This window comes from Mesocricetus auratus, unplaced genomic scaffold, assembly GCF_017639785.1.
Source record: "Mesocricetus auratus isolate SY011 unplaced genomic scaffold, BCM_Maur_2.0 Super-Scaffold_4256, whole genome shotgun sequence".
In the NCBI taxonomy this organism is placed as follows: Eukaryota; Metazoa; Chordata; class Mammalia; order Rodentia; family Cricetidae; genus Mesocricetus; species Mesocricetus auratus.
In genome coordinates this window covers 115839591-115865921 of record NW_024429182.1, presented here as the reverse complement: position 1 = coordinate 115865921, position 26331 = coordinate 115839591, and the positions used below count along the sequence as shown (strand labels likewise).

Below are 26331 nucleotides of genomic sequence, written 5' to 3'. Positions count from 1 at the left end.
AACCCATTTTTAACTAATATTCTACAATAGCCTTTGGGGGCCATTTTCTTTCAAACCACCACAGAGACTTCAAAAGCAAGCTCAGATTCCCCAAATTCCAACATGGGGCACGACTGCACGCTCAGTTCACCTCAGGTTGTTTCTGTCATGAGTAGTCGCTCCCTTATGGTACGGACTGGCTCCCAGTCACACACAACTCTGTATAGGACAGTTGGAAAGATGGCAGGCAGCGCCTACCTACTTCACTGGGTCATTGTGACTGAGGATTCACAGGGACAGTGCTCAGCTAGCCATTCATGCAGCTCCCAGGTGACCAGATGGTTGTCACCATCTCCTGGAACTCTACGATCTGCATCAGGACCGTCTCACACACTGCTTTTCTCCTCCATGCCAGGGGTGTCACTGTCTTTCCAGTCCCGCAGGGACTAGCAACAAATCTCTGTCCCTGACCCTGAGCACTGACTTTCCATCTCTCATCTGTCTGGGAGGAAGCCGTCAGTCAGCTCTGCCTGGGAATGGAAGACTGGTGGGAACCAAATGACCCAGTAGCCTGCTGACCCACAAGCTGACCAGGACTTAGCCTTGAGGTGGCCAGGTTCATATATTCACTCTCCTAGTCATGGAACTGAAGGGATGGGGTGATAAAACTTGCTTCTGTAGGCATGACAAAGTGGAAGGAGTGTTTCCAAATGAATCGTGTGGTGTTGGGTTATGGCTCAGTTGCTAGAGTGCTTGCCCAGCATGTAAGAGGCCCTGAGTTTGATTCCCAGCACTGCATAAGCCAGGCATGGTGACTGCCCAAGGCTATAATCCCCTCATTAGTACATTGGAGGCAGAAAGATCAAAAGTTTAAGATCTGTGGCTACATAGTGAATTCCAGGCCATCATGGGACACATGAAACCATATCTCAATTTTTTTTAATTAAAAAAGTGAGTGTTTTGTTTGTTTGTTTTAAAGTATAGTAGAGCTGGGTGTTGGCAGCACACACCTTTAATCCCAGCACTCTGGAGGCAGAGGCAGGCGGATCTCTGTGAGTTCAAAGCCAGTCTGGTCTACAGAGTGAGTTCCAGGACAGGCTCCAAAGCAATACAGAGAAACCCTGTCTCAAACAAACAAACAAACAAACAAACAAAAAAGCATAGTAACTAGGTTTGTAGTGCATTAGTCAACTTCTTTCACAGGGAGCAAGGTGATGAACTAAACAAGGAATCATGTTTGCCTCTATAATTAATAAGAGTGAGTGTAGTGTTCTCTGTTAACAAGAGAAACCAAAATGAACAGCTTCGACATCTCCCTTCATCCTTGCCAGTGACAGAAAGAAGAAGTAGCCTTTGTTGTAAAACTCATGGAAGCCAGCATGGCTGGAGGGAAGGTGGACCTTGGTTTGCAGAATATCTTAACTTGCTCAGACTGAAGGAAACGCCTTAGTCCCTTACCGCGTGGCACGTGTGAGGTAGAGCAGAGCCAAACAGAAAGTAAAGTGCAATGACGTGCCCATTCCAAAGCACCAGCCAATTAGGTATTTGCAAACAGTGATCTCTTGACTGAGTCAATTCTCCCTGGCCGGTGGCATGGACCACCGCTGGGGGTGGGGCCAGATGTCCTTCCTCTAGCTAGCCCTGTGCTGAGACTGAGGTCCCTGAGCGGCAGATCAGTCCTTTCTCTTGGTGTTGGACAGTCGCCATGAGCATCAGGCTGCCAGGTGAGAAGAAGGACTCCTTGATAGCTCTTTGGCTAAGAATTTTCCTGAAATGGGAAGTGGCTTCTAAAAGAGCTAAGTCAGCTGTGGGGTAGCCATCAAGGAGTACCATGGGGCGGGCCCGGATGGGCCAGCAGCTTCTGTAGGAAAAAGGGGCCAGCCAAAGAACCAAAGAAATGCACCCTGACCCTGAAACCAGTGCCAAAGAAACATACTTTGTCCCTGGGATCAGAGCCAGTGAAAGAAATACACCCTGGCCCTAAAATCAGAGCCAAACGGCTAAAAAGAACCAGTGAAAGAAACACACTTTGGTCCTGAAACCAGAGCCAAATTTGACCCTAAACCTATGCAGAAAACTAACCAATCCCTGAGCAGGAGATCTAGCAAGGGATTGAAATCTGACCAATCCCCACCCTGGAAATCTCCCTGGAATAACTCTGCTCCCTAAGTAGCCCTATATAAACCCCATGGCCATGGGGCTGCCTCCTTCCACCCTGGCAGAGTCAGCCACTCTCCTGGATTCTTATCTCCCAATGAAGCTCTTGAATGAGGTTTGGGTGAGACTTTCTTTCCCTGGAACAGAGACAATGGTGGGAGGAGTGGAGGAGGGCTTTTCCCTGGGGAAACCTTCCTCTGGAGAAGAGGAGTTGTTATACTCACCTCTCAGGGGAAACTGTAACAACTTCGCTGGGAAAACTCTCTCCTGCAGAGCTAGGGAAGCCTTCTCCTGCCAGATCAGAGCTGATAGATACACTGGGAAAGTCTTCCCTGAAGCAGGGCTGTAAACTACTACACTTACTGTGGCCTGTGGGTACTCCTTGGCTCTCAATTACTATATCTTTCCATCAGAGCTGTAACATTTAATATTCTGTGCCTCCCGAGTGCCAGAATCCCTGTCCATCCCATCTGCCGTAAAGCTTACAGCTTCTTCTTGCCATTTGATGTCAGAGGGATTACATATGTATAGATATGGTCTTCTCTGAACTGTTCCAGGACCCAGCACCCTCGTAACTCCTGCTCCCTCAGCTGGCCTGGCAGGGAAAGTGGGACCTCAAAGATTCATTCCCTCAGGAAACAGACTGCAGTATGGCAGCAAAGTGGAAAGGCAGAAGACACCCACCCATCCCCCTGCTCTCTGTCCTTTCTTGCTCTCTGTCCTTTCTTGCTCTCTGTCCTTTCTTGCTGTCTGTCCTTTCTTGCTCTCTGTTCTTTCTTGCTGTCTGCATCCCAGACCTTCAGCTTCCGGACTGCCCAGTCTCTGCCTCAGAGAGATTTGACTTCCTGGGTGTGATCCCTGATGGCCACTCTAATGCCGAGGGGAGCAGCCTGGGAAGGACACAGGGCATCCTGGGATGTAGGAAGGGAGCAGTGTGCCAAGACCATCCAGGATGGGCCTGGGACAGCAAAGGCAGCTGCCAGCATCAGGCTCCGTGCCAAGCACTTGTTTAATCCTAAGAGTCAGTTCCCACCCTCAGGAGTTCACACATGAGGGGATATGTTACCCTAAGAGTCCAGGGTGAATCTAGGTCTCTGGGCTCCAGGCTCAAGGTTCATCTTGTGACAAGCAGCACACTCAATCCTTGTTTTGAGGCCAGGCCCCCGAGGCTGCAGCGTAAGGCACGTTGAGAATCGGCCCACTGGCTGCAGGACACGGTGTACCTCCGGCCTGCTTCTGGACACCGAAGGAAAGCAAAGGCAGAGGAAATGGCTGGGGGCCTGAAAGGAGCCACCCACGGAGAAGGACAGAGGCATCAAGATGGATAAAATCCTTTTCCTTCATTGAGGCTGAGGGGACCCCTTCAGTTCTGGCTCCATTCCAGGCTTGCTCAAGGTAAACATCTATTTTATGACCAAGGGGGTCCAGGGCCCAGACAGTGGGTATTGGACTTCTGTCAGATAAGCAAACTTGGAAGACCCTGGGGTAGTAAGATTTCCTATTGGAAAATGAATAATATTAAATAGTGTACAGTTAGGGGGGAATAAGGAAAATTCCTGCTCTCTGTATATTTCTAGAATGTCTGCATGGTTCCATATGTAGTGATCGGTGACTAGGGCGACTGCTATGATAAAGCGAGAGGGGAACCTTGCATGGGGGACCTTGGTGAGGGACAAAACATGCCAGGCAGCCAGAGCTTAAGTGAGAAATTTTCTTAGAAAGGGAAGGGTGTGGGAAGGAAAGAGAAAAGAGGCAAAGAGACACAGAGAAGAGACAGAAGAGACAAGAGGAGACAGGAAAAGTCTTGTCTGCCCCAGGGGAACCTCGGGGAAGAAATCAGGAAGAGAGCGTAAGGGGACAGGGTCTGTCTCTTAAAGGGGTCCTTTGCAGCTGTGGGCAGACTACACAATCATGGAACCCTGGGCTGACCAGGGTACTGCCTGAGTGCATTCTGCCAGGTGACAGGGCAGGCTGGCATAATGCCTGAATCCTTGCAACGACCAAAGACCAGGTGTGGAGGTGCACACCTGTAATCCAGGTACTTGTGATATAGAGGCAGGAGGATTGGGAATTTAAGGCTTTCCTTGGCTACACAGAAGGTTCAAAGCCAGCCTGGGCTAAATGTGACCCTATTCTCCCAACCCTAACAGAAAAAGAAATTTTCCAAGAGTAGGGGGTACCCCTGTCTCCAATCTCTCCTTTTCCAGAGTTCCGAAACTGCTGGTGTGTGTCTCTGTGTGAGGACGACTTTTTGTATATGTCATAAAGGGTCATTAATTATTAAAGAGACATTGCTAATCCTGCCATGTAGGTTTAATGTCTAGTTTGAGGGCTGGAGATGAAAGTGTTGTCTCTCAACTTTGTACATATTGTTTGGATGTTTAGGGAGGGGAGGGAGGGAGGGAGGAAAGGAGGGAGGGAGGGAGGAGAAAGGAAAGAAGGAAGGAAGGAGGAAGGGGGAGAATGAAGGAGGAAGAGAGGGAGGGAGGGAGGGAGGGAGGGAGGGAGGGAGGAAATGGTGTGGTTTTGGTTTGCTTCTGTGACCATGTGATGCTTAGACCTGACCACCCCCGTATGTGACAGTGACACTGCTTTCTGTGTCTTCCAGTTTCGGACCATGGGTTGCTGATCCCTTGAGAAGAAGAGGTTAAGATACAGTGTGAAAACAATTCACTGCAATGGCTGACAGAAAGGGGAGCAGGGGAGGGTGGGGACAGCCAAGGTGGCTTCCTAGAGGAGGCAGCGGCCAGAAGCAAGGCCTAGAAGAGGTCGGTGTGGGAAGGGGAAGCAGACACAGGGCCTGGCCTTGAGTGGGCCTGGTTCCCCCATCTCCTCTTCCTGAAACGGAGCCGGAGTCCCCACCTCGGCTGTGACCCTGAGTTCTGGAGAGGCCCAACCTACTCCAGCTTTGGACTCTGCCCAGGAATTTCCACAGAAGTGAACAGGCCAAATCCCAAGCAGGTTGGACTCAGCCCTCCCCACAGCAACCTGCCCTTAAGTCGGTCCTTCCTGACACTGCCTGCTCACTCCAGGATCCTCTCCCGCCTCTGCAGCCCTGCCAGGTAGCGGGCACTCCCCAGCCTGCGCCGCCAGCTTCACAACTTGTGCAAGTGTGTGTCTGGGGATAGCCCCTTAACCAGCGGGTGTGTGAACAGAGTAGGAGACCCCCAAGGCTTAGAGAGGAGAGGCAACTGTAGTGAGGGGAAGGGGGCTTGGGGGCTCTTATTTCAGAAGAGCTAATATCTAAAAGCTGCTTTGTCGAAAAGCAAGTGTGTTTGGATCCGGGGACTGGAACCGTGTGTTCAAGATGAATGAGACAATCACTTCATTCACTGGCAAGGTTTTCAGCTGTTGCAGGGAGCGATGGACATTACGGCAGACACCACTCTTTCTTTTCCTTCCTGGTGACAAAGGGACAGTTCACCGTTTCTCCAGGAATACCGGTGCTTCTAAGAACTTGCTTCTCAGAGGATCAGAAGTGAGGGCAGGAAGCAATCTCTCTCTCCCTCTCTCTCTGTCTCTCTGTCTGTCTGTCTGTCTGTCTGTCTGTCTGTCTGTCTGTCTCTCTCTCTCTCCCTCTCTGTCCCTCTCTGTGTGTCTCTGTCTCTGTCTCTCTCTCTGTGTCTCTGTGTCTCTGTGTCTCTGTGTCTCTGTCTCTCTCCCTCTCTCTGTCTCTCTCTCTCTGTCTGTCTGTCTCTCTCTCTCTCTCTCTGGTTCCTCTTCTTCTCACCTGGCCCTTCCTTCAGCTTTGGACCCTTCCTGGCCTCTTTGTCTTTCAGCTGAAAAGCCTGGCCCATGACAGACGACACACCGAGACAAAGAGAGGCCATCTCTCTCGCGCCCATGGCACATGGCCTGGAGAACATGGGGGCTGAGTTCCTGGAAAGCATGGTGCGTCCCCTTCCCTTACAGCTTGACCACAGCTGACGGGTGGGAGGGGCCTTGGTCTACCGGCTTCCTCCACTCTGTCCTGCTCGCCTCTGCTGGCGTGGCGCTGCCCCCAGCACACCTTTATGTCACCCCACTGTGTGCTGCCTTGCCTGTCCTCACCGGAAAGGTCAGTAAATGTCCCGGGAGGGAAGAACATCCGATCCACAGGAAGAGGAGAGGGGCTGATGATGGGGTGGGGTGCCTGAGGGAGCCTCAGCTTTCAAGAGCTGGCAGTCTTGTCTTGGCTCTCCAAAGGCTAAGCCGAGGACCACAGCTTCAACTGTGAAGCCCTAATATGACAGCCTCCGTCTTCCTTCTCTTCCCTAACAAGGCTCCCTATCCTTTACCGAATGCCCCCCACTCCCCAAATAATTACGTGGACAGTGAGGCAAGAGGGGTCCTGGACTCACGTGGTTGGGTGGACCAGCCTGGGACCTTCCTTATGTGTTTCCTCCTGGTCGCCAGGAAGCTATAGTGTGTCTGTAAATAGTAGATGCTCAATGTATGCTTTGCAGAATTTAATCAAGCAGCCCCATATTTCCCAAGCAAAAGTCCAGCCTCTACCTCAGCCCACTCATGAGGTGCCCGTGTGTGCACAGAGCAGCCAGTGTCCTTTCTGTCTCCATGCCCTTCAGCCATAGCTGTCTCCTGGTGGGAAGACTGCCCCTGACTGCTCCCTCTTGGTTTTAGGAGGAAGGCCAGCTCCCACAAGGTAACTCAAGCCTGTCTGAGGGTGTTGGCAGCTGGGACAAAGCATCGAAGCACGTCTCCAGATGGTAGGTGGTCTTAGTGAGGGACTTAGGTCACCAGGAAAAGAGGATGAATGTCTGTCTAAGGGAGGTCAAGGGAAGTGAGTTTTGGAGGCCTCTGCCTCAGGGGTGAGCCAGGCCCACATGGCCCACATGCTTGCCTATAAGCAGTAGGAAGCCCGATGTGTGCATGGGGCTTCTCGTGCCCCTAACTAGCCAGGTCTCCCTGCAACCTCCCTCATCTGCCTTTACTCCATTCAGTTGCTGAGCCTCTTTGGGGACTCCAAGACTAGTTTGTAATACTCCTTCATGGGCCAGACTTCCCACTTTACACAGAGGGGAAGGGACCAATCCACAGGGTCTGGTATGAACCTAGAGAGTCCTGGCTGGCCAAATCCAGCTCTGAGCCCAGCAGGAAGGACACCCCAGGGACGAGGTGTGACAGTGGGGGGTCCTCTAGCTTCTTGGGGGGACTGGAGAGGATGCCTTGTTCCCTTCAGGTTGGGGAGCACTTGGAATAGCAGCAGAGAGCTAAATTTTTATGAGCAATGAGGTTCTTGGCCAACAGGACCCTAGAGGAGATTTGGGTAGTAGCCCTCCCTCCAGGGACAGGCTCGTAACCAACTGACCAATAGACAAGTGTCTATTCTGGACACCGATGCAGTGGGGATGATGGACTGCACATTTTTTACATGTCCTGTCTCTTGAGTAGGTACTGAGGACTCAGACAGTAAACGTTCCTGTCCCAGGGAACTGGTACAGGGTTGAGAGTCTCTGCCTCTTGCTCACTGGGCAGGTGAAGCAGGGAAGAGGCTGGATAGCCATGGCTGGGCCTCCACCTATGGGTTAGTTTCCTCCGTCACCCAGGAGCACGGGTAGCCTTGTGGAGTGGTTTTAAGTCTCCTCATGAGCAAAACCATGGAGTGCATCCTTTGGACTGTGGCTGCTTTTCAGCTTTGTTGAGTAGCAAGGCCAGCCTGGGTTTATCCCATTACTGCACTGGGAGCGTGCCTGAGTAGCTTGTAGCTGTGGATTTGGAGGCTCTCCCGTGCGGTGGAAGCTGGGGGCCACTTACGAATGCTGGCGGTTCTCTCCTCAGGAGGAGTCTACAGCTGACGGGGCGAGCGAGAAGCTTCTGCAGGGAGCACAAGCAGCTGTTTAGATGGGTCCTCACAGGCCTGCTTTGTACTGGTATGTGGGGACCCACCCTGCCCCATTTAGGAGACAGTTACTGCCCCTCTAGTCTCCACATCACAAATCAGACTCATTCACTCACCCCATTAACCAATATAGTTTGTAGAGCACCAACTCGGTCAGCTCAAGGTGTCCATCGAGCCTGACTAGATCCCATTCCCAAGTCCTTCCCCAGGAGCAACAAGCCATCTGGGAGGATGGTAACCTTCAGGGCTCTGGTCTTGGACCAGCTAGGTAGAGGGGAGGCAGTGAGGGCTGAGACCTCCTATACTCACCCCTCAAAGCACAAAAGTCAGGGAGCAAAGGTGAAAGGCAGCAGGGCGTGGGCTTTGATAGTCTAGTGTGACTGGAGGGTAAAGTTTCTGAAGGATGCCCAGCCCGAGTGTCCTGAGGCTGGAGGATCCTGAAGGGCCTGGAAATCAGGGACGAGGAAGGTAGTTGATCTTTTTGGGATCTGACTCTGAAATCCAGAAATAGATACAGAAGGATTTAAACTGAGAACTGTCCAGAGTGATATCACACCGTGAGCCCAAACATGGCTGCAGGAGAGACAGAAGACTACGGGGCTTGGGGGTGAGGATGAAGTAAAGGCAGACTGGGGTGATCCGACAATCAAGGCAGTGACTGGAGCTTGCTGAATCTGGGAAGTGACGTGTGTGCAGGATGGAGGAGGCCTCAGGTTAAGGCTGCCCCAGCTTCCTGCTTAGATGATGGGGACACACACACACAAACATACACATATAAACACAAACACACACATTTAAAGATACACACACATATAAACACATGCATACATACAAACACACACACACACACACACACACACACACACACACACACGACACAACAGATACAATGGTTTCTTCCTCAGAGCACAGGTGGAGGAGGTGGTCTCCACAGGGATGGAGAGACCAGAGCTGTTTACTAGGGGCTAAACATCTAAGTCATGGGTAGATGAAGTCGTCTGCAAAGGATCTTTGAAGAATGATTTGAGAAATGAATTAGGGACAGAAAGTCTGGGACCAGCTACATAGAAAGAGCTTGCAGAAGCCAAGGGCTTCAAGGAGGGAAGGACCAACATAGTATGTCTGCAGGGGGTCAGGGATAGGGGCTGAGCAGTGTCCACTGATTTAGGGACAGGGATGTAAAGGTGGCTTCAGAATGGTGGTGCACACCTCCAATTCTACTACTTGAAAAGCAGAGGCAGGCAGATCTCTGTGAGTTCTAAGCCAGTCAGAGCTATATAGTGAGAGCCTGCACTAAAAAATGGGAATGGATGAGAGGTCAGACAGGGAAGACAGTAAATATAGATGACTAATTCTTTGGAGAAATACATTTATTTGTTTTGTTTTTGAGACAGAGTCTCACTTTGTAGTTTAGGCTGGCTTAAAGTTTACCATATCATGCAGGTTAGCCTTGAACTCATGGCAATCCCCTTGCCTTAGACCTCTGATTACTGAAATTCTAGGCATGAGATGCTATTCCTTGCTGAAAGCAAGAAGGAAATACCAGGGGTCAAGGTGTGACCAAAGGTTGAAGACGGCCATGTGTGTTTTGCTTTTTGTTTTCAAGACAGGGTTTCTCTGTGTAGTTCTGGCGGGCCTGGAACTCTCTCTCTCTCTGTAGACCAGGCTGGCCTTTAACAGAGATATGCCTGCCTCTGCTTCCCAAATGCTGAGATTAAAGGTGTAAGGCACCACCACCCAGCTTGGCTGTGTGTTGTTGGTGGGAGACACTTTGAGCATATTTCCGAGCTAAAGGGACTTCTTAGACAGAAGGTGAAGGCATGGCATGATGGTGCCTGGAAGACTGGGAGGCAAGGCCAGCCTCATCTATACCGTGAATTGGAGGCCAGCCTGGGTTACATTTGTCCTTGTCTCCAAAACTGGCTTGGTCAGGGAGATGGTGGCTCAGTGGCCAAACACACTTGTCACACAGACCTGAGGACCTGAGTTCTGTCCCTAACACACAGGTAGGTGTGTAAGGAGAGAACAGGTTCCCAAAAGTTGTCCTCCTCCGACCTCTATAGCTGTGCAGTGGTACCTGCAAGCCAGTGATAAATCCAGTTTTCTTTTTAAGTGGTCTGTGGTCACAGATTACTCTGTAGAGATCCACCTGGTGTGTGCTGAGCTCTGTGTTCAGTTCCACACCACACACAACTGGGAATCTTTGGCTACATGGCGAATGTTTTGCCCTCATTGACTGAGATCCTGGGCTTCTTGTTGTTTGGTTGGTTTTAGGATTATAATTCAAGGTTGTCTTGGATCTAGGAGGGAGGGAGGAAGGCAGGCCGTGCGGCTAGACGGGGTAAAGAGAGCCCTGCTCTGTGAGAGCTCCCTGGTGAGAGAAAGGGACCTTCATCTGTACAGGTTGACTTACACTTCAATTTTGTCATCCCTTGAGTGACCAGAGTTTGATTTCTGGGACTCTGCATTGTCTTTAGAACACTTTCCAGGAGGTCCTGACCACCACCATTCCTCGCTGTCTACTGAAACTACCCTAGCTTCTCTCAGGGCAGGTGACTCTGGTGTCCCGTTTCTGCAGTGTGCACTAGCCCTGGATTCTTACCGGTCCTGCTTTCTGCGCTGCTGTGTGGAGCTTTTCCAGAGTTCCTGTGCCTGCTGTGGGTATGCCGTGCTCACATGCTTATGGGTTCTGCCTACCTGCAGACCACACACAACATTTCTCTCTGAATGTCTGTATCCTACTGAGACTCCTCTCAGGAAGCAAGGCCCACCATGTCACAAACACCCTGAGCTTAGGCCAGTGTGTGAGGTCCATCCCTCAATCGGCCCTGGGCCCCTTGCTGTGTCCTGTTCTAAGTCACCTGGTAGCAGGTTGCAGGTGACCAATTTCCTTAAACTGCTTCACCTCATATTTTCCCTCAGTGGCTCAGTCCCTTCTACTCTTCAAGAGCCCTGGATTTTGAAACTCAAAAGCCAGGGAAAAGCACTCCCTCTCTGCTGTCGCTGTGTTCCTTTTCTGAGACTAACACTCAGACAGGCTCAGTGGCCCACAAGAGAGCTAGGCCAAGCAAGAGGAAACTGCAGGACTAAAACTGTCATTGGTGAAGCTCAGGTCCCCAACTTTTGTGTAAAAACTCCATCATGAGTCTGTCCTTCTAGGTAGGAGATGTATTTGTGGTGTTGTGGGGTGTCCACCAGAGGAGACTTCTCAGACGGGGGTTCAAGGCAACAGAAAGTCTTTATTAGCTGCATAACAACCACACTGGGTGTTTGGGATACCACTGTAGTCTTTCTCAGGGTGAGTTTTTAAGCACAAAAACCATGTCCTGGGTTGACACACTCCAGTTAACAAGAAGAGTTAGTCAGAAGCAGATCTACAGAAGCCAAAAAGCAAGGCTAGTACTTTTGAAACTTTCCCGTAACTGTGGACTTTGATGGGCTAGGTCTTTGTTTTTGTTTTGGCAGGTGGTGCTTGCTGAGTTTTGTGACTGACATCATGGTGTCATTCCATCATGATGGAATGGGGCCCTGTTACAGTAGAGTTCTTAATACCATAGGCAGGCAGTGTGTCAGGGACTGAATGAGATCAGGCCCAGGAGACAGCTTAGGGTTTCTTCTTAGAACAGTGACTCTCAACCTTCATAACGCTGCCCCCCCCACCATAACATTATTTTGTTGCTGCTTCATAACTATAATCTTGTGCTGTTATGACATATGTCATAACACAAATATCTGATAGGCAGGATATTTATGACCCACAGGTTGAGAACCACTGTCTTAAGGGTTTCAAAGAGAGGAGGACAGTCATGCCATGCAGTTAATGAGTAGTCAGTAATATGTGTTTGTAGTCAGGTCGTCTGGGCAGCAGGGGAAGGCTGAAGCTATCCTCCTCAGCTACCCACCCCAGGTCACAGCAGGGGGCTTATCAAGTTCCCAGAGGCGAGTAACCTGAGCACTTAGAAATGAGGATCGCAGACCCACAGACCTAGTAGGGTGCCTTCCACGTCTTTTACTGCAGCTGTGAGAGCAGAGAGAGGAGGAGGCTGTTATTGATGAGTGTGGCCTAAACCAAACCTAACAACCCTACACACACACACACACACACACACACACACACACACACACACACACGGGAGGAAGAGAGAGACCATTGATCAACAGTGTAGGGAGAGGCACAGTCTGGAGTCAAAGAGTCCCTGACTCGTCCAGCCTGGCCCTCTGGAGACCCAGCATGGCTCAGGCCAGGTGCTCTGTTGACGCTCATTATGTTGCTTGTCTCCCAGTCTCTGCTACCATTTTATAACATGCAAATGCCTTTTTCACGCATTTTGGCAGGGCCTCAGGCATGCTGGGCAAGCCTCCACCCCTGGGCCATGTCCCCAGTCCCCTAATAACATTCTGACACAGTGGGGACAGTTGTTTCACTTCTAGGTGAGGAAGGCTGGGCTGGGAGGAACGGGGTGACTTTCCTGTCCCTGGTGCTCTGGGTTTAGAGCTGGGGTCTTCCCCTGCTGAGCCCACCAATGACTCCTCCTGCAGCCTTCCTGGCTTTCTTGATCACCGCCTGCCTGCTGGACTTCCAGAGGGCCCTGGCGCTGTTGGTCATCACCTGTGTGGTTCTCGGCTTTCTGGCCTATGATCTGCTGAAGAGGCTTCTGGGGTCCAGGCTGAGGAGGTGTGTGAAGTGTCAAGGCCATTCTCGCCTGAACCTCTGGCTGAAAAGGTGAGTGACCCTCAGCCTCCAGCCTCCTAGAGGAAGGTACCCCACTCTGTTTGTCCCCTGGAACCCTGGGCAGAGGTGCTGGGTGGCTTCAAACCATTGGCCAGCTCTGGCGTTTTGTCAGTTTTTGTGTTGCTACAGGTATCTGAGGGCTAAAGTCAGGCTGGTGAGAGCTTTCTATGTTCAAGAGCCTGGCCACTAAGCACCGAGGTCTTTCCATGATGTCTTGTTAGGTGAGTCACCTGGGGCCGGCTTATCAGCCAGCTGCAGAGACCACAGACACCTGGGAACGTCCCCAGAGCCCAGTTCAATAGACTAGTTTGAGCCATGCGCCAACACTTTAAATTAGCCCCCAGGGGATTCTGATATAATTAGCCAAGTTCCTGAATAGTAGTTTGGTGTTTGATCCCTGGAGTCCAGGGTGGAAGGAGAATACCAACTTCTTAACGCTTTTCTTTAACCTCCTTGTGCGCGCGCGCACACACACACCAGTAACTATTTTAATAGTTCTAGAGCTTAAGAAATGGCTTGGTGGTTACAAACAGTACCTGTCTTGCCAAGAACCCTTGTTTAGTTCCCAGCATTCACACTGGATGGTTTACGAGTGCCTGTAACTCCAGTTCCAAGGGATCCACCGCTCTGGCCTCAGCAGACACCTACCCACCTTCCATATATATATAAAATTTGGAAACCACAGAAACACCATAGAGAGAGGGGAGTGAGGTTAGGAAAAAGAGTGCCACTCTTTTCTGTTGCTATAATACCACAGACAGAACAATTTGTAGAGAAGAAAGGTTTACCTTGGCTCATGGTTCTGGAGTCTGAGAAGTTCAAGAGGTTGGTGTTGCCTTTTTTTTTTTTTTTTTGCCTTACACTTAAGCTCCTGGCAGCAGAAGGGCAAGTAAAAGCCTGTGGAAGAGGAGACTTAGAAGAGGCCACCTTGATTTATATTACCTGCCTGCTACCCTCAGTAACTAACCCAGACCTGTGGAGTGACAATTCACGAATGTCCCCTACAATTAACCTGTTTCTGCAAAACAGGACCTAATTATCTCTTAAAGGACTCTCCTTCCAGCACAGAGACAGTTAAATTTCACCATGAAAAGCCAGACATGGTGGTGAGCACCTGTAGTCCTAGCACTTGGAGACGGAAGGAGGGGGATGGCAAGTTTGAGGCCAGTTTGGACTATATATAAGACTCTGTCAAAAAACAAAATGAATTTAACATGAGTTTTGATGGGAAAAACCACACCCAAACCATAGCATCCCTGCCCGGCCCCCCTCAAGCCCTGTGCTTCTTACATACACAACTGGCTTCCTGTTTCAACCGTCCAGTCTTTGCTAGGTCAGATACTGACTGCAGAGTCCAGAGTCTAATGTCTCATCTGAGGGTCAGGGCCAACTCCTCTTAGTGAATCTGTAAATGAAAACAGGTGTTTACAGCAGGGCAGTGGTGGTGCACACCTTTAATCCCAGCACTCAGGAGGTAGGGGCAGGTGGATCTCTGTGAGCTCAAGGCCAGCCTGATCTACAGAACGAGTTCCAGGACAGCCTCCAAAACTATAGAGAAACTGTCTCAAAAAACAAACAAACAAACAAACAAAAAACTAGCAAAAAAACCAAACAAGTGTTTACTTCCAGGTGGGTAGGAGGCACAGTCTAAAAGGGTAAGAGAGACAGGAAGACAGGGCAACAGGACCAGAGCAAGTTTGAAGTCCAAGAAGGCAAGACCCTAATTTTTTAAATCTATCTTGTTATATTTATTGTATGTATGTGTGCGCATGTATACACACGAGTGCACACAAGAGTCATGGGTGGGCATGGATGTGCATGTGTGGAGGTCTGAAGACAACTTTGGGGAGTCGGTTCTCTCTTTCCACCACGGGGGTTGAATTCAGGTCATCAAGCTGGTATGGCAAGCTGAGGCATCTTGCCAGCTCAAGACCTTAAATCTTCAGATTCCAGAATCATTTTTCACTCCTCCATGTGCTGCTTCCTGGGCACCCTGGAGTGGTTGGACAACTCAGCCCTGTGACTTTGCTGGACTCAGTCTACAGGGCTGATCCCATGGGTCGGAATTGTATCTTAATGTCTGTGGCTTTCCCAGGCTGAGGTTGTATGTTGCTCATAGATCCATGGTTCTGGAGTCTCCAGGGGGCTCTTATTTCTACTACAGGCTTCTACACCCACATCCCCCTTAATGCTCCCAGCATCCTTTGCAGTCAGGAAGAAGTCAGGCCCTGCAGTCCTTGCATCACCATGTGGACAGCTTGGATTCTTCCAAAGACTGTTATCTGTGCCTCCTACAGTGATGGCATGTTAGACTGGAAATGAGACAGTTGCCCAGAGAGCTACAGGCTTTCACTGGCACATCCAGCTGTGTTCTGATTGGTGAATACCTCTGATGAAACTATCCCAAAGAACCACCCAAAAGGATGGGAGGCAATGGGGTCTGGAATTGCCAAGAACCAGGAAGAGGGTCTGCTCCCAACAGTCACCCAACAGTCAGAGTAAAGGACCTGTAAGGGTCACTCTTTCCTGGGTCCCTAAGGATGTGTGTGTATGTGTGTGCGTGTGTGAATGTGCGTGTGCATGTGTGTGGTGCTAAGGCTGATGGCTTTTCCTCTCTCCTGCAGAGGTCTAGCCCTGGCTGCTGGCCTGGGCCTGATCTTGTGGCTATCTCTGGACACCTCTCAGCGGCCAGAACAGCTGGTGTCCTTTGCAGGGATGTGTGTGTTCCTTGTGCTTCTCTTCGCTGGCTCCAAGCATCACCGTGCTGTGAGTGTTCAGTTGACTATCCAGGCTGGAAGCCAGTGGAGGCTCGCTGGGGCTGGGGCTGGGGCTGGGATGAGGTGGATGCCCCTATTGGGAGAGCACCTGAGGCTCCACTGGGGAAGAGCAATGTGCTCTGGGACAAGTTCCCTCTGCAGCTGTTAAGGGGCACATTGGGCTGGAGACCCTAAGTGGAAAGTTATCTGTGTAAGAAGCCCTTGAATTTCCCAGTGGACAGGAGGCTCTCTGGGGAGGACTGCTGACCTCTCTCCAAATTCACAGGCCAGTGGGGATATTTATTTCCTCGGTGACATGTTCCTCAGGTATGTCGGTCTGGGAACCACCCCACCCCAGAAAATAGTGGACCTGAGTTTCCGGTTCTGTTAGAGAATTCAAGAGAATTGTGAAATCATTAGCTTACAATAGCAGTTCTCCAGGTCTACTTCCCAGATCAGGAGCCATAGCATCTCCTTGGAACATATTAGAAATGCTAAATCTTAGGCCTGACTCCCCACCTATTGAATTAGAAACTCTGGAGTGAGGTTGGCCTTCCAGGTGACCAGTACACAAAGTCATGAGGGAAGTCCCTGCTGCACTGTCTCCACAGCAGAGCAGCCATGCCCCAGAGTCAGGGCCCCTGTGTCCTTCAGCGTGACTGCACAAGCGTCAGAGGGAGGTGTCAAGGAGTCATTCTGTGCTGAATGGGAAAAGGAGTCCTAGGGCCTGGGCACTCTTCTGTCACAGGGACATCACAAGACCTGAGGTCAGGGTGCTGAGATCTCATGGAGGATAGACGGTGAGGGTCCAGGCAGACAAAAATCATCCACTGAGATGGAGAGGAGCTGGGCCTGGGCAGGCTCATGCCTGTATTCTAAGGTCTGAGAACTGAATGCTACGCCGTGCTTGAAACCAGGCAAACTGCACATTAATCCGTAGAATTCTGTACTTGCCCTGTCTCGCTGCTGCCAAGAGCCTGGCCTAGTCCGAATCCCATGTGACTTTTAGCAGCAGGCCCAGTACTAGGCTAGACTAGGCAACTGCAGGCAGGACAAAGCTCAAGGTGTCCTGCCTACTCCCCCATTACCACCCTACATGGACCTGTGCATCCTCAAGTCTCTGGACTCACTAGGAATTTTCTGTTGGCTGGCAGGTGTCATGGCGGACTGTGTTCTGGGGCCTTGGACTGCAGTTTGTGCTTGGCCTCTTTGTCATCAGGACAGAACCAGGATTTGTTGCATTCCAGTGGCTAGGGGATCAGATCCAGGTGTGTATGTCGGGCCCTGCTTCTGGGAGTTGGGGAGAGGCCACTTGATCTAGGGGAAGGTAGGTACGGAGGTCGGAGAGATGGAGTGGAACCAGGAAGACTAGGGCCCTATAGCTGGGATGGGGATGGGGTGCTGGCCACCAGCCCAAGGAAGCCAGCCGTTCTTATCCTCCCTCTCAGAGGCTGGGTCTGGTGTTGAATGGATTCCCAGATGGTGAGGATCTCAGGGTTTGCAGATACTAGGTCATATGACCTTCAGTGGTTTTCGGTGGCTTAGTATGTAAATGAGTTCAAATTGCTAACAACAGAAATTACCCGCTTGGCACTTGGATTTAGAAATAATGTTTATTGAAGTCATACTTGGTTTTGTTTTCTTTTTCTTTTCAGCTACCTTTTTTTTTCTTTTTAGACAGTGTCTCATTATGTGTAGCCTTAGATGGTCTGGATCTCACTCTGTAGACCAAATTCACAAAGATTTGCCTATCTTTGCCTCCCAAGTGCTGGGATTAAAAGCATGTGCCGGCTGGGAATCGAAAGTTAGGTCCTTGTTCCAACGAGGCAAGCACTGTGTCAACTGAGCTAGCCCCTTCAACTTCAGTGGCTGTTGTTGGCTTGCTTTACTTTTTGAGACAGCCTCACCGTGTAGCCCAGGCTGGCCTTGAACACCTAGCTCTTGAAGTTGTATGTCTGTTTTGCTTTGAGGGTGTTTCGTGTAGTTCAGGTTAGCCTCACACTCACTATGATAAAGTACATATAGCATATAGTTTACCGTCTTCACTCTTGTAGGTTTCATTAATTAAACGCTGTTGTTGGAGGCCACACACAGGGACTATGCCCCAGAGCTGGGACGTCTCGAGGCAGGAAGGCTGGTGTCCGTGGTGTCCGTGTTTCATCTGGGCTGGACCTGCTCATTCCATCCGGGTTTCTGCCATGGTTCCCCCTCCTTTCTTCCTAGTCCCACTTCCTGTATTTGCGTCCCCCAGGTCTTCCTGAGCTACACGGTGGCCGGCTCCAGCTTTGTCTTCGGGGACGCTCTGGTCAAGGATGTCTTTGCCTTTCAGGTCAGTTGATTCTTGCTCCAGCAGGGGTTGGCAGCTGCTGCCCAGGTCCCAGCTGAGCTGAGTCTCGGGTGATGAGGGTTCCTGCGGGCACAGGCTGGTCCCTAGGATAATGAAGCCGAAGCTGGGGGTGGGGAAGGACCCAGCAACCTGCTCGTCTGGTGATATTTGGGCTGCATTTTGTAAAATGCGGGGAAGTTTGCGACTTCTGCATTACTTTTCTTAAATGCTCATCACAGAACCGCTAGAAGGCTGAGGGCAACAAGTGGGAGGGACTGAGAGACGGCTCCCAGCTTGTTGCGGGGACACTGGCTCATAAGTGCAGTTTCCTGTCAGGCCATCTCCTTTACTGCCTCTCACAGCCTCCTCTACAGAAGCCTCCCAACAGCCACAGGCCACGGCCACAGGCTACGGCTCCCTCCCCCTCTCCTCCCTCTTCCTGCCCCCTCTCCTCCCTCCCTCTCTTCTCCTGCTCTCTTAGCATTTTATTATACATCTATGGCCATGCAGAATAGTATAGGAGAAATTAAGATTAAAGTTACCCTTCTGTTTCCAAGACTCCATCGTCTTATGGCAGAGCCCAGGCAGGCCTAGTCTAAAACAGAGCAGCTCATGTTGGAGACACTGCTGATGCGCCCCCCCCCAAAGTTCTGGAGTTCTGATTATATTTCTTTTCTCTCCGGTAACCTGGCCAGGCCTCTGAAATGCCTTGGTTAGTGAGGACATCACTGTAGTCACCCTTTAGTATAGCCTGTTTTACAGCCAAACTGTCTAGAGACCCTGAAGCTCACGCCAGACTTACACTGCATTTCCAAAAGCCAGGCACTGACAGCCTGGCCCCAGTGTTCTGCCCCTGATGCCACAGTAACAAGGAGATGAATCCTTGTTGCCAGTCCAGACCACTAAAGCCATGGAGGGGTTGCACAGACAATGCTGGTAGGTTCTGAAGTTTCTGCCTTTAATTCTCACTCTCTACTCTGCTGGAGGTGTTGGATCCAGGGGGCTTCCAGCCTCAGCTATAGGGCTTGTACAGAGTCTGACCAAGAAGTCCAGGCTTTTCTCTGGGCCTGAACCCTGACCTCTTACCAGTGTTCCTTGGGGGGGACTCAGTGTCTGTTACGCCAATGACCCTTTGAGGAAGATCCAGCCTGCCCAGAGAGTTTGAATGATGCCAGTGCTACGAGGAAAGGGAAAGTCCCAGATTCCCAAACTCTGCCTGACCCTGGGCAGATTTGCCCCCGAGATCCATTATATATACAGATTCCAGGAAGGGCAGCCTTGGCCATCCCACAAACTCACCCAAATACCAGTCCCATAGGGTGTGGGGACTGCTCTCTTTATATCTGCATAACCAAGTAGGGGGCACCCAAAGTTCCAGGGGACAGAGGTGAAGATCTGCTGCAGGTCGCTTCTTGAAGGCACCTCACAGTACAGCCCCGACAGCTTCTCAGCTTCAAACAGCATAGGATGGACCTACTTTCCTCCGGTGTGCGGGTTCAAGTACCTGAGGCAGATGCAGAGCCGCAGAGGAGAATGTGTCACTGGGGCTGCTGAGTGAGACTCCCTCCCTAAGGATGACACAGAGGATTGAGAGGTCCTGGAAGCAGGATAATGTGGAGTGTGGTAAAGGCTGGGAGGAAGCTGGTGCATCTAAGGGACAGGGCCAACTTCAGCGTGAGGTATGAAAACGTCCATAAGGAAGCTGGAGATGGTCCGTGATTTCAGGGGCCTCTGCCTTGAAGGGTCTTTATGCCAGGCTTCTGGGGATCTTTTGTTGAGACAGGGCTTGGATGTAGTCCAAACTGACCTCAACCTTGTGATCCTCCTGAGTTCTAGGATTACAGGCATGTGCCACCACAAGTGCCTGGCATCTGGGTTTTCTCCACCAGCTGAGGAACCACTGAAGAGTTTTGAGCAATCCTGACGATATCGCTGGATGGTTAACATATCAATAGCAGATAGGAAAGACAGTAGGCAGGAGGCTGGTATGTGGGCTGGGAAGGGGCCCAGCCAAGAAGATGCATTGTTGCCTAGGGATGCCAGGTTAAGGACAATAGACCACTGTGCTTCATTTATCCCTCAGCCCTACATGTTGCTGTGCAGAAGCGTTTACCATTTGAGGACAAGGCCTGGTCTTGCTTTGTAGCCTTCATTCAGCCTTTAGCCTCACAAAGCCATGCCCAGGGGCTCTGCTGTTGACTGAATGAATGAAGTAAACAAGTGATGGTCCTGGAGTAGACCTGGAAAGTTCCCCTGTGTCTGCTAGGAAGGTTATACAAGGGCACCATGTCCCAGTAACTGACTGTATGGTCCTGGAGTAATTGCCATGAATTACCTTTGCTTGTTTTTCAAGATAGGGTTTCTGTGTAGAACCCTGGCTGTCCTGGAACTCTCTATGTAGACCAGGCTGTCCTCAAACTCACAGAGATCTGCCTGCCTCTGCCTCCCGAGCGCTGAGATAGGGTCTTATGTAGCCCAGGCTGGCCTAGATGTTATCACAGAGCTGAGTATCTTAATTCACCATCCTTCTACCAACACCTGGGAAGTGCTGGGATTACAGGCGTGCAACACCATGCCAGATTCAAGGTCCTCTCAAACTCCTGCAGCAAGGCCCAGGGCTTCCTATCCCTCAAGGGCCAGACACAGACTCTGAAGCAGTTCAGGGTTATCACAAACCACTTTGTCCCACTCAGTGCCGGATATTCTAGTGGAGGGGAAAAGAAAAGTTTGGGTGTAGGGGGTGGGGCATGGGGGAGAAAGTCCTAATAACTGTTAGGAGATGTCTCATACCCACCCTTCAGAGGAAATATGATTATCCCCTTTGTAGATGTGGGGCTTGAGGCTCAGAGTGGCTGATGCTTTTGCTAAGTCACAGGCCAGTGTTCTTGCTTTTTAGTTTCTGTGCCCTGACATTAGAGCCTGTTTTCTTGGGTGGCAAGGGGATCTGGGTCTCAACATTTATTCTCCTCCCGGCTTATAAGAGATAGTGTTCTTTGGGATTGCTGCTTAGCAGGGCAGAAACCCGCTTAGCCCTAGCTTCCCGGAGAGGAGGGGGCGGGGCTGCCTCTTGGCTCACAAACTAGAAGGGCAGGTGGAGCAGGCAAAGGCCAGAACCAGGTCCCAAACAGCTGCAGCTTCACAGCCTTGCTACTTAGCCTTCAGGGTCAGCTTCCCTCCTCGCACCATGCTTACCCCATCAACACCAGATGCTCATTCTTACGGCTAGCTAGCGTGGAACCACTTTTCTCTGCCAGCTGGACAAGTCCAGGGTTCTGATTGGACCACAATAGATGATATGTTCATGCTGGAGCCAGTTACCCTGCATCCAGCAACTCGAGCAACCGAGCTCCTGTGTTCTACTCTGCAGCACTGATTGAATGGAACCAACCCTTGGAAATGCATCCTTTAGCTGTGGGGTGGTAGTGCACACCTTTGATCTCAGCACTCAAGAGGCAGAGGCAGAGGCAGAGGCAGATGGATCTGAGTTCAAGGCCAGTCTAGTCTACAGAATGAGTTCTAGGACAGCCAGGGTTACATGGAGAAACCTTGTCTCAAAACACAAAACCAAAACCAAAAGAAATGTATCCTTTGGAGTATCTCCCAGGAGAGGCAGGCACTACTAACCAAGGTGGACAGCTAGCCTCCTGGAGGACCTGTGATCAGTTATTATTTTCAGGGTCCCCTAATGTTCCAAGCTTGCATTAGGGGTTTAGTAAGGGATCAGAGCAATGATGACAGATGGCACCCCTGCCTGGGAAAAGCAGTAACAGGTATGGCGTCTCTGGCTGACTGTCCTCCATTGTGTGTCACAGCTAACCCGGGGATATCTGGGGGTCTGGGCTGTACTTCCTGATCAGCGTTTAACTCTTTAATGAGCTGTGTATGCAGAAAGGCAAACTCAAACTGGCTTCAGGGCACAGAAAAGGTTAACTTCTATGATTGGGAAGTACAGGGACTTCAGGTCCTGTGGGACCCGGGTGCCCAACATGACCCAGGATCTATATTGGCCTTGGTCTGAGCTTGCTTCTGTCCTGATTCTGATTTCCCCTTGTTAGCTCTGAGCAGACTGTCTCGAGGCGGTGGCAAATATTTACCAGGCTTGTACCCAACAAGCTTTAGCAACATTAGGAAGTTGGAAGAGGAAAGGTGGGAGAAGGGATGGAGAGGAGACAGACAGACAGACAGACAGACAGACAGACAGACAGACAGACAGACAGACAGAGACTGACGTGCTCACTAGTTCCGGCAGAGTAGCTCTAGGCCCGGCTGGCAGCGCACATCTGAGCAGGACCTACGCCTGACTTTCATTGTCACACCAGGAACCCACAGGCTGACAGGGAAGAAAAGAAGGTGGTTATTGATGGACAGGAAAACCTCTGCACAAAAGAAGGAAGGGAAGGGGCTCTAGGCCGGCCAAGCAGCAGTTGCTCCTCAAAGGCCCCCCATTCCAGGCTGTCAGTGTCTCTGGGATGGCTGCTGTGTCCTTCCCTCTCTGGTGGAGGCTGTGCCGTCCTTTCTGGAAGAACATGCCTACATCTGCCAAGTGTGTCTCCTTAGATCACCCTTTACAACTCTGAACCTCATCTGCCAGTGCTAGGCAGGAGCTCTGAGGCATTTGACCTCCCCCCTTTTTTATGGAAGGTCTAGCCAAGCCCTGGGCCATAATCACCTAGGGAGACAGGACTGTCCAGGGCTAGACCTGTCCCTGGGCTTCCAGTGACAAGAGTCAGCCCCTTCCTCATGCTCTGAGGTGACACCAGTAATGGTGTGTTTTTTTGTAAACCCAGAAGCACCCTTAGTAATACTGGAGAGGCATTCATGCTAACAAAATACTTGAGGATTCAATATTCAGTTAGGGGGAGAGTAACACATGGGTCATCATTGATAGGCCTCAGCAATTCAATTCTAGAAATTTCCTGGATCCTGGGAGGTCAGTCCTGCACATAAATTCCTGGTCAGTGTGTTAGCCAGTGGCAACCTTAATAAAGCCAGTCCACACACACACCTCTCTCTCTCTCTCTCTCTCTCTCTCTCTCTCTCTCTCTCTCTCTCTCTCTCTCTCTCTCTCACACACACACACACACACACACACACACCTCACACACTCTCAACCTTGAGACTTGCCTCCAGGTAGGGTGACTCTGTTGGGTACTGAGTTGAACTCAGGCTCTTCTGTGAAGCTTTAGGCTAGTCTCTGGCCAGTGTCCACTCCGGGGAAGCCTTCCCTGAGTGCCTGCAGATTTTTAGATTCAGGCTGTCTCCTGCTGGGACCTGGTCCAAACGATCTTTTCTCCAGGAAGTAGAATCACCCTGGGACTTCTTCAGCCTCCAGTTTCTCCTGGACCCAGAGTCCTGCACAGTCCACGTGGTGTCCCCCACTGGCTGTATCTGCTTGATTAGTCACTCTCCCGCCCCTGCTTTGGCCCCTTGCCCCTTCTAGTAACTTTCCGCCCAATCCTCCTGTGCCCCCCTCCTCACATCCCCAGTTCCTGCTTTCTTGCTGGGTCTGGCTGACCCAAGATCACACTCCCTCTGCCTTTCACAATGGATGGCTGCAGCCTCTGGCTCAGGCCCCACACTCAGCTAAGCCGTGTGGTTCCTTCGATGATTTCCCCCTGAGGAGCCCCTGAGGCGAAGGAAACTTTTTATTTCTCCAGCGTTTGAGGTTATCTGTCTAAAGCAGACTCTAATCCCCTCAGGTAAACACTGCTATTTTCAGAGGTGGGGTGGGAAGAGAGCAGGGACTCAGTGGGAAGGCTGAAAGGAAGGGCCCGGGATGGCTGAGGAAAGACAGCCAGTTTGAACAGGTTTGACTTCCCGGCAGGGTGAAGTTTGTTCCAAGGGTGTGGCGCAGGGGAACCTCTGGAGCAATGGTCCTCAGAGTATGGGATGCTGTGATTAAAAATTATAGGTGTCCTGGTTCACAGACAGCAGGAACTCATTGCCTAATGCTCTAGAGGCTGGAGAGTGAGCAGAGCGCTGCCATGGTCGTGTTCCCATGAGGAATCTCCCTTCTTGTCCTCCCTCCCGCGGTCACGGTGGAAGACAGAGGGAGTGCTCCAGTGCCCTCTTGTAGAAAGGGGGCTGACCCCATTCATGAGGGCTACACCTGTGACCCCTCACCTGGTTGGCCCGTCTAATCCCGTTGTCACCCAGGCTTTGGATTCATCATGTGAATCTGTGAGATTCCGTCTATTGCAGGGACACATGCTGTCCAGAACACAGAGAAGCAAATGTCTCACCCATACAGGACTTTGGCAACCTTCCTGGCAGCTAGGAGGGCTCTGCCCATTCTCAACTGTGCAGCCTTGGACAGGCAGCCCACACTGAGCCTCAGTGTGCCCATTGGTTAGGTGGAGATGGTTGTAGCCACCTCAGTTGCTTTGAGGACCAGTGAGCCATCATATATCCATGGATATCTGACTCGACGTAGACCTTCCTATCAGGCACATAGTAGGAGTCAATATTACTTTCTTCATTCTTCCTCAGTATCACTGCCCTGACTTACCTACCCTGATTGTCTACCATCCCAGGCTCTGTAGGTCCAAAGGTTGCTTTTGGGCTGTGAGATCATACTGGCCACAGGGTCATTATATACCCTACCTTAGAAAATTGGCCTGCCTTCTGCCTTCTCCCCTCCCCTCCCGTCCCTTCCCCTCCCCTTCCCTTCCCTCCCTTTCCCTCCCCTTCCCTCCTCTTTCCTTCCCTCTCCTCCCCTCCCTTCCCTTCCTTTTCTTTCCCCTCCCTTCCTGTTTTTCTTCTATTATTCCTGATGCTGGGGGCTCCTGGGGCTCCAACCCAGAGCCTCAAATTCGAGACAAATGTTTTATCACTAAGCTACCCAAAGGCTACCCCTCTTCTCTTCCATTACCCTCCCTTTCCTCACCACTCACCACTTTACCCCGAAGCAGCTTCCCTGTCACCAACAGCTGCATTTGCAGTTAGAACACACCTCCTGATGCCCTTTCTGCCAATCCTGGGTGTATTTTCCTGGTCTGAGCCTGGGGCTGTAGCCAGCCAGTTGCCCTGGAGTCCCTTGAATGAGCACTCACACCAGCTGACTAGGCAGTATGCAGATCTGGCTTCTGGGAGAGCAGAATGACGTCACCACCCAGGGCTGTGTGCAGTTCCAGCTCCATGCGTTGATAAGGAGGAGTTGTAGGGCAGGAATAGGGTTTCTGAAGCCAGCACCAATGTTCCCTGTAGTGTGATGTCTCCAGCAGCAGGCATGCCACAGGGGTAGGCGTGGGGTGGAACAAGCCTAGGGAAGGCCAGTGATGTTGGTTGGGGTGGGGGAGGGGAAACCGCAGCCAGACTCCTCTTTCTCTTCCCTAGCTGGGCTACTGGAGCAGACCTATGACCATCCGCTTGTTTTGAGAGATTGTGCAAGACCCTTCCTTTTCAAAACACAAATGGCCGGCTCCTGCCCGTCAGCCTTCCTTGCCAGCTTGGCCTCCTGGGAATGCTGCCTGTCCTGGCCATCTCTGGGTCTCTTGGTCCTTCTCAATGTTACTTGGCTTCTGATGTGGGTCCACGCCCTTCCCCTGACACTGCCCATACCTAGCTAGGCTTCTTGCTAATTCCGTAGTCTGTCTCAAGCCTTGTCTTGTCAGAGCGCCATGCCTGCTTTTGGCCACTCTAACTCTGGATGTCCTCAGGCTCCTTCTAGACTATTCTCCTCCCACCATAAAGATGCAGACTCTAGGGTCCTGCTCTGCAGTCATCTGTGAGTGGTGTTTGTTCTGTTGCTTCAACTGGACCTCGACATACCCTTTTCTTTTAAAATAATATTTCATTAATTAGTTGGGTATGTGGGTGGGTAGAGGTGCATGTGTGTGTGCCACCTGTGTCAGTGGAAGTCGGAGGACAACTTTTGACAGTCTCTCCTTCTGCCATGTGGCTCTCAAGGGTAGATCTCAGGTTATTAGGCTTGAGGGCAAGCCTTTATCTGCTAAGCCGTCTTGAAGGCCTCAACTGCATTTCTTATGGATCAAGTCCCAAATCCAGTCCTGCAGCAGGCTTTTTCTTTCGGGTCACCAACCAGCTCCAACCATGACGCAAAGACTTCTTATTAGTTATGAATGCTCGGCCTAGCTTAGGCTTGTTTCTAGCTAACTTTTAAAACTTAACCTGTTTCTCTTTATATTGGTTTTGTCCCGGGGCGCTCTCTCTCTCTCTCTCTCTCTCTCTCTCTCTCTCTCTCTCTCTCTCTCTCTCTCTCTCTCTCTCCCTCCCTCTCTCTCTCTCTTCTTTCTTTCTCTCTTTCTTCCTTCCTTCCTTTCTTTCTTCCTTTCTGTGTATCTAACTTTCCTGCTGTCTCTATGTCTGGCTGGCAACTGCCTGGCTTCTGGCCCCCGGGCATCTTCCTGGTTCTCGCTTCTTCCTCTCATTCTTCTTTCTAGATTCCTCCTCCTATTTATTCCCCCTGCATGCCAGCCCCATCTATCCTTCTCCTGCCTAGCTATTGGCTGTTCAGCTTTCTATTAGGTGCCTGAGGCAGGCAAGGTGAAACAAACACAACACATCTTTACATAATTAAACA

At 51.0% G+C, this 26331-nt stretch overlaps 1 protein-coding gene and 1 long non-coding RNA gene across 8 annotated transcripts in view; one reads left to right on the top strand and one right to left on the bottom strand.

Moving 5' to 3' along the window:
- The first annotated feature begins 3350 nt into the window (after positions 1-3350).
- Slc28a1 (solute carrier family 28 member 1) overlaps positions 3351-26331 on the top strand; it is a 47946-nt gene continuing 24965 nt past the window's right edge. The window contains exons 1-9 of one of the 5 annotated variants that reach the window (XM_040729505.1): positions 3351-3531; positions 4745-5246; positions 5916-6027; positions 6757-6842; positions 7915-8006; positions 12515-12698; positions 15332-15473; positions 16618-16731; positions 17715-17792. In XM_040729505.1, the coding sequence (XP_040585439.1) occupies positions 5932-6027; positions 6757-6842; positions 7915-8006; positions 12515-12698; positions 15332-15473; positions 16618-16731; positions 17715-17792 (792 nt within the window). In that variant the 5' untranslated portion in view covers positions 3351-3531; positions 4745-5246; positions 5916-5931. Of the gene's footprint in view, positions 3532-4691; positions 5247-5273; positions 5615-5915; positions 6028-6756; positions 6843-7914; positions 8007-12514; positions 12699-15331; positions 15474-16617; positions 16732-17714; positions 17793-26331 lie in introns of those variants that run through there. The other 4 variants (XM_013118957.3, XM_021231669.2, XM_040729500.1 and 1 more) reach the window with 4 other exon arrangements.
- LOC106021757 lies at positions 17063-25052 on the bottom strand. 3 transcript variants are annotated; one of them, XR_005870142.1, is made up of 5 exons: positions 24683-25052; positions 23913-23999; positions 22019-22119; positions 19089-19293; positions 17063-17893 (listed from the first exon to the last, which is right to left on the bottom strand). It is a non-coding gene; the product is annotated as an uncharacterized LOC106021757 (long non-coding RNA). The 3 variants fall into 3 exon arrangements; XR_001196934.3 differs by lacking the exon at positions 23913-23999 and having other exon boundaries at positions 24683-25048; XR_005870143.1 differs by lacking the exon at positions 23913-23999 and having other exon boundaries at positions 24742-25048.